The 12872-nt window shown below is 35.2% G+C and overlaps 1 protein-coding gene across 2 annotated transcripts in view; it reads left to right on the top strand.

Moving 5' to 3' along the window:
• The window catches only part of rsrc1 (arginine/serine-rich coiled-coil 1), a 167889-nt gene that overhangs the window by 81835 nt on the left and 73182 nt on the right, over positions 1 to 12872 (top strand). For both annotated transcript variants that reach the window (XM_073862786.1, XM_073862787.1), the window contains exon 6: positions 10178 to 10229. In XM_073862786.1, coding sequence (XP_073718887.1) covers positions 10178 to 10229 — 52 coding nt within the window. The remainder of the gene's footprint in view (positions 1 to 10177; positions 10230 to 12872) is intronic.

The raw sequence follows: 12872 nt of genomic DNA, 5'->3' as shown, positions 1-12872 counted from the left end.
TCATCAGGCATTATAGGAGAAAATTTAGACCTGTTAAACTGGCAAATGGAGGTTTTAAAAAGTATTGAATAAAAGGGTGCTAATAATTGTGGACAATGTGTATTAGAGAAAAACATTTATTTCATAATCATATTTCCCCCCATTTTAAATTCTTATTATCCAATAAAAGAATAAATTTTTGTGAATTTTAATAATAAAAAATCAAAAGGATTAACGATGCAGATGAGTTTTCGCAGCCTTATTTGATCATATTTACCAGGGGTGCTGATATTTTTGGCCACGACTGTATATCATGCTTATATTCTGAAATCAGATTATAATGATGTTTTTCTTCATTTATTTTGTAATTAAATATGTATTCTCATTAAGTTCATTTGATAACAACACTGTAAAATAATATGCAGCCTTTTTGAGAACAGACCTATGGCCATCCAAAGCGCTGTACATGTTGCCTCACATTCACCCATTCACTCCCACATTCATACACCGACGGCGGTGTCAGCCATGCAAGGCGCCATCCAGCTCGTCCTGGTCCGGTGGAGCCGGGGATTGAACCACCAACCTTCCGGTGTGTAGACAACCTGCATGAACCACTGAGCCACTGCCGCCCCTTTTCGCAACATATTTTATGTTGCTGCGCGCACAGACAGTAGATGTAATGTTTCATCAGGCGCAAATGGGTTAACTTAGTTAATTTTAATTTAGTTAAACAATTTCAACTTTATTTTATAAGTTATGTCAACTTTTCACAAGCCAAAACTTAAAATAGTAGGTTGAATTGACTTGCCAAACCTAGTTGTTTTAACTTCATATCTAATCAACTGGCACGTGAAACCTAGCTAGCAGGTTGCTCAAACAACAAAATCACCAGCTAACTTACTTTAAATTTGCAAGAACTATAGACTAATACAATAACAGACTTAAATAAAGACAAAACATAAGTCCACTTACAGTTCTCACAGACACCCGTTTTATCAACTGGCTATACTCCAGACTTGACGGACCACGTCTTTCTCATTTCGGCCATGTGGCGCGTGTGCCCACTCGCGGTGTGAAGCGTGTCCACGCTATTCTCCGAGATGCACTTGACAGCCTTTTGTGCAGCAATGTTTTTTTTTTTTTGGCCGACCTAGTTTAGGTGGTAGGGTTTCCCAGCTTAAGCGGGCCGCCCAAACTGCAAAGTGCTGCGGGAAATGCAAAGTGCTCCCTGATGTGTGTCCATCCACTTGTGCGTCTCAGATTTTGGTTTGTTTTTTAAAAAACATGCAGGAATTAGAAAATAAAGTTCGGGGCTTGATTGATGTTTAAAGAGTTATTAAGAAAGATAAAATTCGGGAAATGATTGATGTTTAAAGAGTTTTTAAGAGTGACAAGACTTGAAAATGATCGTTCTCTTGCTAACTGACAGATCTGAAGCGTCCACACAGACACACTGATATACACACATAGACAGAATTACAGTTTTAAAAATATCTGTTTTGACAAGAATTCACGCAGATATAGTCTGTTATGTCTTAAATAAATGTTTGGCTAACTGTTTTTCAGAAAATCTCTGATGTGTAACATTATATTAGATCCTTGCATTACAGTAGATCTTAAAACTATCTGCAATGTCAACCAAAGATAAAAGAAAGAAAACCGTTTAAAATATATTGATATTGTTTTTGACTTTGTGTGAGCCAAATCTATTAGTTTTACCAGTGATTTTAAGGTATGGGTGTGGTGATTTTGTTTAATAAATCTTTTACTGGATTTTACTGGATTTTCAAAGTTATCTTTGCTGACACTTTCACTAATAATAAATATACATTTGCATAAATCATCCATATTTGTCCATGCCCATGTTGATTCGAGTATTAAAAACTTGAAAAGTGTTAAATTAAGGTAAATATAGAACAGATAAAAATGTTTGATTAACTCATGACAATCATGCGATTAATCTAGATTAGATTAAATATTTTAATCGATTGACAGCCCTAATAGTAATAGTGACAGAAACGGACAGATGTATATGGAACAGATGATAGTGGGAAAGATTGAACAGGACTGATAGAGTGAGAAAGTGATAAAGAGGTAGAAGAGAGAGTGTGTGTGTGTGGGGGGTGCGTGCTTGCATTGATTTACAGCTGTATGAAATGTCAGTGAATTATTGAAAGGAAGATTACATGCATAAACATCTCGAATCAATGTGCCCGTATGAAAAGTGTTTCTAAGGCACCAAAACTAGAGAGCAAACACACAGATACACTACCAAAGATTGAAGAAACATCTTAACTTCAAACAATCAATTCAAAGTCAAACAGTCATTCAAGAATCAAGTCATTTTAGATATGACCATCTGTATATTTTTCATACGAGATGATGGAGTAGCTGCAGTGAAATACGCAGTCGTGTGATATGTTTGCATATGATCGACTGTAAATTGCCAGAAAAATTTCCATATGTGAATATTGAGCTTAAAATTTATCGTTGACTTTATAAAAGCTGGTAGATTACATGCCAGTCGCTGGACACCAAGTGATATAATGTTTTACTAGAATTCAAGCTGAAGAACAGTAAATAAAGAGTGTCTCATTTTAAGATGTTTATGCTGTCTAGTTATCCTTAAATATTCACCCCTCTCCCACAAATAGGCTACATGCACATTTACCCTGTAAACATAAGCCATAAACAGCTCTGCATTTACAAGCTTCAGATGAAGAAATCTGTACTAAGTTGAAATGGATGCATGTTTGAGCCAGTCTTGCATTTGTGATGCTAAATTAAAACTGTCGTTGTGTATTAATATTAATGCTCAAATGAATGAATATCTCAGTGGTAGAGCATTGCATTAGCAGCGCAAAAGGTCATGGGTTCAAACCCAGGTAAAACAAAAAAATGCATAAAAAATGTCTGCCAAATGCATACAGTATATGAAATGCAGATTCGTGCCATTACACTTATTTTTGTACATGTATTAGTTTCAGTTTTATTGGATACCTTCATGTAAAAAAATACAGCCAGTTCATTTATTTTGTGTTATAACACTTGCTCAATTACTTAATTCCAGTGGTAAAATTGCATTCAAGATCACCAGTCTGATAACATTTTAATGTCCTTAAACTTTTTTTTTTTTAATTCACAATAATTTACTCAGCCTTATGTCATCCAAGATGTTTGTCTTTCTTTGCTGGTCGAGAAGAATTAAAGTTTTTTGAGGAAAATATTCCAGGATTTTTCTCCATTTAGTGGACAGACGTGCTACCCATTATGTAAGGTTGCGCTGACGCGTCATGCAGCTAGTGCAAGATGAAAAGTTGGGGTTTAAAAGTGCATATTTTTATTTTTCTTGCTGTTTTTCTAGATAAGACCCTTATGTCTCGTTTGGGATTGTTTAGAGCCATTTGAAGCGTGTTGAAACTGCAAATGTAAACTGCATTGAAACTGTAAACGGTTGAGGTCCACTAAAGTGGAAAATCCTGGAAATTTCTCCTCAAAAAATTTAATTTCTTCTTGACTGAACAAAGAAAGATATCTACATTTTGGATGACATGGGGGTGAGTAAATCATTGGGATTTTTTCTTAAGAAAGTGGAAAGAGACTTTAAAGTCTCATATTTTTTATAATTGGCGTTGTCCCGTGAGCAGGACACCTGTGTTTACTTCAATATTTTGCATATGTGAATTTTAATCCATCACGAAAAAACTGTATTATAAATGGAAAGCTTTAAGAATGTCATTTTTATATTTCAAAACATTTTAGCAGTAATATTAATGCGGTGACAGTAGTTTATTAATTTATGACAAGAGTATGCGGCAAACTGTTGACACCTAGTGGCCGTTGTTGGTAAAACCACTAAAAGTGTAACGCAAACTTCATTTTTTGTGATAATTTGATGTATAAAATATATACTTTATTGCATTATTTTTTTATTACCATAAATATAAACTGCTATAACTGCTATGATTTTTTTATTTTATATTTTCACGTCCAGTCACTTTTTTCCAGTGAAAAACTTTAAAGTTTTTTCTTTAAAACAAGACCAGGATTAGGCTTCTAGACAAAAAAAAAGAGGAAATGTAAATATTTCAGAATTATTGAGCCTGGATTGATCTCATCCCATTGTCACATTGTCTGGCAGAGTGAGTAAAGATCAGTTAAGAAATCAATAGCGTTAGAAAGCCGACATGTCCAGCCATGGCCTTTAATGCTCATCTGTAGTTCCTGTCTTTCACTCTCGCCCCTCCCTCCCTCTCTCTCTCTCTCTCTCTCTCTTTTCTCTCTCTCTCTCTCTCTCTCTCTGGGTCTTTTGCCGGTAATTTGATTGTGGTGGATAAAGAGACAAGCTGACAACACATCGCAGTGTGTCAGCTAAATGAAAGCAAAGGAGCTGTGCGGGTATAATTTGCCAACAGATTTATGCTTATTACACTAATGATTTCATCAGATTGGATGTGTCTAGGGGTGCGGGGGGTGGGGTTGCCATGGCCCTTCATCTACCACTGTTTATTTATTGAGCCGCTGTGGTAAAATACTTTTCATCAGACAGACCAGTGACCCAGTATTTGCCTAGAAATCATTGCACATAACACATAAAACTGGAGGCCGACAGCATCTCATTTCTCCTCTTTACAACTAAAATGAACCTAAATAAATAAACAACAACAACAACAAAGAAATATTAATTTTCAAAAGATGGTTGTTCCATTTAGTGTTAACGGCGAGTTAAACGGTGCTTTACTGTATATGCATAATCTATATATGGTATCTCTGAATGTCAAGGGCATAAAGGAAATTAAATCGGAAAGTGCAGATAGAGCAAAGGCGATTTTATCTCCAGATGATTGCAGTTTTGATAGGTATTTCAGTGAATTTCATTTTCTCGGGAGAGCGAGGAGATGAGTTAGCCGGCACATTTGCTCATTTTTCTTCTTCGTGATTTATATGAGTTGAGTATAAAACCAATCCCTCAGTCTGTCCTGCCTTTAACACACACACACACACATTTACAAGCATATAAATGTGTGTGTCAGACCATTCAATTAATACAACTGCCTTCCATTCTGGCCTTAGTATGTGGATTTGTTTCTGTGGATGTGGATTGTGTGTTTGAGAGAGAGAGAGAGAGAGAGAGAGAGAGAGAGTGCAGTTAAACCTCTGCTGTCATCGCTCAAGCTTGTTTACATTTTAAATACGTAATGAAATCTTGTTGGCAATAATGAAGGAAATGAAAGTTTGGGAAATTGTAAAAGTGGTGACGTTTGAGAAATGAGCATCAGACTGCTTATTACTATGCAGCGGCAGTGCCTGCCGCAGACACCAAGATGAACAACCTCCGCTTTCCAAAATGCTGTTAGCGCCATCCTGAAGTATGGCACATTGTAAAAAGGCCCCAGATTCCATATTGAGATTATATATAAAAAATATATCCATACACAACATTATGTTTTATAGACACTCAACCCAGGCCTCCTGATATGCAGGATTTGTAATAAATATATATAAATAAACGTATTGCACTGGAACCCATCTTTGCCCTGATCTCATAGGCCTGGATATTAAAAACAGAATATTGCATTTTCTATGAGAAATATTTATTTATATACTGTATGTTTATTTATTTATTTATTTATTTTGGTTATGGAGAGGGGCAGTGGTTGGAAAAAAGTAACAAATGAAACAAGTGAAAATCTGTTATTGAGGAAAAAGAAGTCTTGTGAAGAAACAAATGTGCAATTGGCATTGTTTGCTTTCTGCTGTTTTTATTGCTGCTTTTATTGTTGCTTTATTTCGATTTTAAGAGTTTAACTTTCTCATTTCCACCAAACCTTCTTAGAAAAAATAATAGATAAAAGATATTGATATTTCATCCCTTGGTTGAGAGAATAACTGCCACTGTATAGATCCAAGTGATATTTTGTAATTTTATAATTTCACATACCAACATTGCCATTGCATTGTGTGATTTTTTAACAGTAGTATCTTGCCATTATAATGACACTTTTTATCATATTTAACCTCCTAAGACCCGAGCTTTGGTACCAATAAATATAATAACCAAATATTTTTCTTTGAGCATGAAGCAGTGTAAATTTCCATGTTTGTGTACAACAAGTTACAGTTACACAGAATTGAGTATTATGGTGCAAACAACAAAAAAATGTGATGTCCACGTATGTGGCCACCAAGTTAAGTAAACTTATATATGAAGAGTTTGGTTCCAAAACGCAATAAATCCATTTTGACAAATTTTGGTAAAAACGTGTTTTCTATACCAAGAAAGATGAAAACTACTATTTTCTGTTACAAACGTTCACATAGCATCTTTAGGTTATAAAAACATAAAACATTCAAATCCACAACTTGATTTTCAAAGATTTATTATAAAAACGAATTATTTTTTCCACAAAATGCAATAAATCCATGACAAGTTTTTTTTTCAAAATGCTATAAATCTATTGAATCAATATATAAATGTGCATTCATCTTTGCCATGTTATATTCATTTAGTTGACTAGTGGAATACACTGATTAAAAAAATAAACATTAATGGCATTAATCAAAACACTTACTTTCTTATATTAATGACACTGTCATTGCTGCGGTTATACTTGACGTCGTCTCTTAACGTTTTTCAAAGCGATCAGCTGTAAAATGTTTTGGTCCAGCTCGATTTTCGTTGGCTTCACGTAAAATAATGGAAAGTTTTATAAGATCCCCTGGGGTCAATGTATTAGAATCACATAAACTTCACAGATGCTGTCGGGAGAACAAGGAACCGTCTCCCGAGTGTCTCTCACGTAAGTTATTGGATGTTGATGACTTACAATCTTTCCCGTCACTGAAAACCACCACAGGTTTATCAATGCCATTAAAGTATTATTTTGCTTTTGTTTCTTTGTTGATCACGAAGTACAAAGTAGATGAGGAAAACTAGGATTCCGTGTACTCAACGCGCCGCCATTGTTTGTTTATATTGCGTGAATGGTCTGCTGTAATATGTGGAGCGGATTTATTGCGTTCTGTAAAAAAGCAGGAGTGGCATATATATTGCGTTTTGGGAAAAAGGGAGAAAAGATGACAGAATAACACGGCGTATATTGGATTTTGCGTAAAATTAATTATTTACTTTTAAATACTGACCTGATATAATACTGATTTTGGCAGTAACTAATTTTTTTTCAAAAATGGCGTTTATTGCGCTTTGGAACCAAACTCTTCATATATGAAATAAATTTTTAGGAGATCAATTGCTTTAATTGAATTGAGGGAACAAGTTTACTCAATTAAATGAGTTCAGTCTACTTTTTAGGGTTTTCAGTGTATGCTATTATACATCTCGACAACCTATATATCATTGGAAATCATGACTTTAATTTTGCATTTTGGATCCATAACTTAAATATCTTTGTTCATTTAACTTATTTACTCACAAAAAACATAAACTTTTAAGTGCAATTAACTTGTGATTATCATGCAAGAATGATGTTTTCTTATTTCAAAACATTTTGCAGTAGTATTAATGCAGTGACAGTAGTTTATTAATTTGTGCAAACCAATAACACCTAGTGGCCATTGTTGGTAAAACCCCTAAAAATGTAACAAAAACATATTTTTGTGATTTTTAACTTGAAATTTAAGGCTTTATTTTTGTAGTATTTTGGGCATGAAACATTTGAATTTTTATAGTTTTCAACCACTTAACTTTTATCCCCTCTTTCAGAGTGGGTTGTGCCAGGGTGATGTTCACCTTCAAATCAGTATAACTCTGAAATTTTTTTGGTCTAGATCCTAATCTCTTTTTTTTAAAGAAGATACTTTACAATTTTTAATTGAAGTGTCTGGATGTGTAAATATTAAAGGTCCCGTTCTTCGTGTGTTTTTGAAGCTTTGATTGTGTTTACAGTGTGCAATATGAAATGTGTTCGTGTTTCACGTCTAAAAAAATGCATAATTTACATATCTGTTTAGCGCTGTTTTTACTGTCCTCAAAACGAGCGGATGTCTTCCTTGTTTTATGAAGTCCCTCCTTCAGAAATACGTAACGAGTTCTGATTGTGTAGTTTGTTTAGTGTGTTGTGATTCGATAGCAGCTTAGCTTGCCGTTAGCTTAGCTGGCGACTGATGTATTCCTGCGGGCGGAGTTTAGTCAGAAAACTCTTTTAGTGAGGTCTTACCATGTTTGTAAGATTAGCTCACAATGCAATTAGGGCTGTGCAAAAATATCGATACAGCTAACTATTATAATAATCCATGATAGTGTATTGATATTTCAATCTCTACTATCAATATTTAAAAAAAAACCATCAAATTTGCGTCAAACGACCTCATCCGCTGCTGCTGTAGTTGTCGCTGTTTAGTTGTCTGTCATATACGGCCATTCGTCCAATGTCTCAGGAGTTATCGGGAGTGAGAAAATGGCAGAAAATTTAAAAACACCTGCAGCTTACAAAGCCAACGTGTGGAAGCATCTTGGCTTAAAAAATGTAAAAAAAAAAATTCTGCTTTTTTACATTTTTGATCAAAAAAGCAAAAGTATTGCAACATGCAACGTATTGTATCGTATCGTGATACATATCGTACCATGAGGCCCTTGACAATACCCAGCCTAAATGCAATACTGTCATAGTTAAAATCATCTTTACAATCCAGAAAATGCAGATGACCAAGCTGATCGATCAATTGTACCTGTGCGGCTCGAGCAGAACGTAACAGATTGGTAAAGTAAAGATACTAAAGCATAAAACCATGTCTGCATTTGTGATTGTAGAAATTACAAACAGCAAACGCTGCTCTGCATTGCACAAACTTGTGTTTGAATCACAGTTTAGTCAGTAATAAACTCTTTAAATATAAAAACATCGACTACTTACAGGCTGTGAGTCAGAAGTGGGTGAATTATGATAATGTCCACATCAACCGTCCCAGGAAGGAAACTGTTGCCTAAAATCTGTGTGTTTGTTTTAGTCCAAAAAAAGAGATTTAAGTTGGAGATGATAACTCATGTCATTGTTTACTTTGGGATTTATACCTTTGGCATATTGTTAACATGAACTAATACACACTTACACACCAAAGGAAATGTAAAACCGTAAATCAGATAATTGGTGCACATCACATTTTCAGCCACACTCAAAAAGGGGGTTGACAGTTAAGGGGTTAAAAAGCCTAATAATTACAGTATTACATCTGAAATCTATAGAGAAAATCTATCACTGAAAGATGATTCATTACAATCAACAACACGTCTGTTAAGCTTAGTTGGACAAAATTATTATCTTGCCACCTATTTATGTTTTTCAAACAAATTATTTAAATAAGTATATATTTTTGTGTTTTTAACACAGGATGTAACTGTACTAAGATCAACATAAACTGTGAGATCCATCTGTTCATCCCTCTTTTTATTGCAGCATGACTGGAGAGAGAGGGGGTTTATCTGAACATTCAATAATGCTACCTTTATTTCTTTCGGCTTGATTGATGCCCTTCTGATAACAATGTAAAGAACTAGGAAAAATGAGCGTCGCATATTCAACAAAACACATAGAAGAGGCACCCGTGTTTCTTAAAAGTTGACTATACTGCGGTGTCAAAAACCAGCAGATATCCAAGATGAGCTTGATATGTTTGTCATCTAAGACACAGCAGAGTGACAGTTTTACATTAAAGCGGGTCAATGTATTTCTACGCTGTCATTCTTGATGACGTTTTTACAAAGTGACATCTTTACAGTGTGATAAATCAAATTTAAGCTGTATAATGCATGCATCCACACTTAAATTTCATCCTACTAACATTTAATTTCTCTGTAATCCTACGCACCATCATAACATCAACACACATCAGCATTTCCTGCGCTTGAGAGAAATCTTATCCCTTTATTACCTATAACTATCTTTTGAAAAATAAGGCGGCACAATCTTATAAAGGAGAAAGTTTTGTGTGTTTAGACACAATATGCTCATTGTTGCAAAGGTTTATTCCTTGCTCTACTGTATGTAGCAAATGATGTGATTGTGCTGAAGAATTTAACCTTTGCCTGCTTTACCGTACCACTTATCTTTCTGGTTAAAAATGTTTGTGGCTGTTCACTCTTCCGGAGAAATGAGAGAGTGGACTGATCATTTCTTATTGTGTTATTTCAACAGAAATAAGAGTTATGATGACTTTATAATGACTTTCTCTTTCACTTTAGACACCTGCAGAACAGGCCAAGGCTCGACTCCAGCAGGTGCTCCAGGCCGCAGGTACTGTAGGAGTTCACTTTTGTACTAATGAGTTCAAAGCCATTCTCCTGAACAGCTTATGGCTTCAAAAAAATACTGTGTGATGTAAAGTAAACAAATATATTTATTTCTATGTCTTAACCGACCAATAGAAACATGCATTTATTGAAATTCATTTTTTCAATCAAAACATTTAAAACGATTTCCGATATTTAACAGTTGGTGAATGTCAACTAAATATTTTATTAATGTGTGTGTGTGTGTGTGTGTGTGTGTGTGTTTATGCCAGAGACCGGTCTCGAGAACTACAACACTAGCTAAAAGTATTGTTTTATAGTACAATAACCTCGTGATATGATAAAGACCAAAAACAAAACAAAAATTCTGCTTCTGATTTTTCACATATTACGGCATTTAACTTTTAACTTTTATTCACTCTACGCAAGGAGTGGTTGACATGCACATATAGACTGTCCTTAATACACCGTTAATAGATACAATTACATGATACAATTTAGCATTTTTCCCCAAAGACAACTAAGAATGCTGTTTTATGCATTTCCTCCAGTTTTTCGTAATTCCACGATCGCAAAATCAACAAAATTTCTCATTTGATTGCAAAATAACCGCAAAATTTAAAAAATCTCATGAAAAAAATACAATTATATACTATTTTGTCATGATACCGGGTAGACAGGTTCGTGAAATTTTTTTGCTTCATCCTGTTATTCGACAGCAGCATTAATTTAATTGCGAAACCTAACCGACCCGTTAGACTCTAATTCGCAAATCGCGCTGTAATTAGAAACGTTTATTAGTTTTCAGAGAGACAGTGATCACAAATAAGCACAGGGCTGCTTAAAACAGCTATCTAGACCGGCAGTTCGCCCGTGCCTGTTGATTTCCATCTCTACCTTGGTCGGCACCATAAATTACATTTTATTTTTATTTCACCCATTAAATAAAACGGGGTACCCGCCCACGTGCAGGACTTAATTAAAGAACTGTGTGTATGCATGTTGACATTGTACCTATTTTCATTTGTTTCTCTGTTCTTATTTTATCATTGACTGACTTAAGAACTTACTAATTTAATATTAAGCATTTTTGCCGGGGGCGTGGCAATCAAAATGGGCGGGGCATATCCATCATGATGAAAATGTAAATATTTTTTATTAAAAACACTCAAAAAAAACTTAATTTTGAAGAAACTATGACAGAAAATGAACACATACTAGATTATTAATGCATTAAATGTTTATACCTCTAACAGGAATAGCTGCGTGATGAAGTGAAACTAAAAGGTTAATAAACACAAACTAAAGCAGATGTTGTAGAATGTCTGGTGAACGATGAGAGATTGTAAGATTGTAAAAACTGATTATTTCCCACTATTAATGACATTATCTTAAAGTAGTGTAACTACTGTAGCATGTAAATAATGCACATAAATAACGTGAGCAAGAGCGCTTAACAATTATATCTAATCAACAGGCACGTGAAACCTAGCTAGCAGGTTGCTCAAACAACAAAATTACCAGCTAACTTACTTTAAATTTGCAAGAACTATAGACTAATACAATAACCGGCTTAAATAAAGCCAAAACATAAGTCCACTTGCAGTTCTCACGGACACGTGTTTTATCAACTGGCTATCCTCCAGACAGTAACGGACAACGGCTCTCATTTCGGCCTTGTGGCGCACATGCACGCTCACGGTGTGAAGCGCATCCGCGATATTCTCCGAGATGCACTTGACGGCCTTTTGTGCAGCGAATTATTATTATTTTTTTTTTTTTGACGACCTAGTTAATGCGGTAGGGTTTCCCAGCTTAGGTGGGCCGCCCGAACTGCAAAGTGCTGCGGGAAACCCTGTGATTTGAGTATTAACATGCGTATTAACAGTGAGACCAGGCTGGCTGGTGGATGCATCTCCAATCATCAGATGTTTGCCCATCACAGGCAATCATAGGTTTGCCTCCAACTCCAAAAAGATGTTATACTGAAATCTGACCTTTGGTACAAAAAAGTTCATAGTCAATATGAAAATTAGCTTACCCGTAAATTAGCTTTTGCAGGATTTTATTATGAAGCAGATGTTCGATGACTTTTTAAAGTGTGATCATTCTGTGTGCGCGGTGACTCAGCTGTCAGTCATTCAGAAACCATATTAAAGGGCCGAGTACATCATCTACATGTAGCAGCCATCACTCCTGAGAAAGACACACATACTGCTGGTGTAGGGATAGACAAGAATAAACAACTGAAAACAAGTAAAATAAGTCATAACCCAGCAGTTTTAAAAGAGAAATAAGAGGCAAAAGAATGAAGTGAAGGCTCTGTAGTTCTCGCCATCTTGTGTTTATTTCCTGTGACTGGCACAGAGCTTATTTGAGTTATTGTTGTTTATGTTGCAGTCACTGCTCTCTGATCATTCCACACATAACCTCTGCTGTATTAAACAACATAATTACAACATTATACCAAACATCTCCCCTCTACCCATCTAAACATGTCTGTCAGAAAGTAAAGAAACTTTCTTCTGTTAGGTTTTGGCATGTTGTCTTAAAAGAAGCCCATTTATCTTTCGTTTGGACACTCTTTTGTTTTTGATGTCTCACCCACCCTTCACTTTGAATGTACTTCATATAAAGTTAGGGATGC

The sequence above is a fragment of the Misgurnus anguillicaudatus genome, chromosome 24, assembly GCF_027580225.2.
Source record: "Misgurnus anguillicaudatus chromosome 24, ASM2758022v2, whole genome shotgun sequence".
In the NCBI taxonomy this organism is placed as follows: domain Eukaryota; kingdom Metazoa; phylum Chordata; class Actinopteri; order Cypriniformes; family Cobitidae; genus Misgurnus; species Misgurnus anguillicaudatus.
Note: the sequence above shows the minus strand (reverse complement) of the source record. Positions and strands in the feature narration are given on the sequence as shown.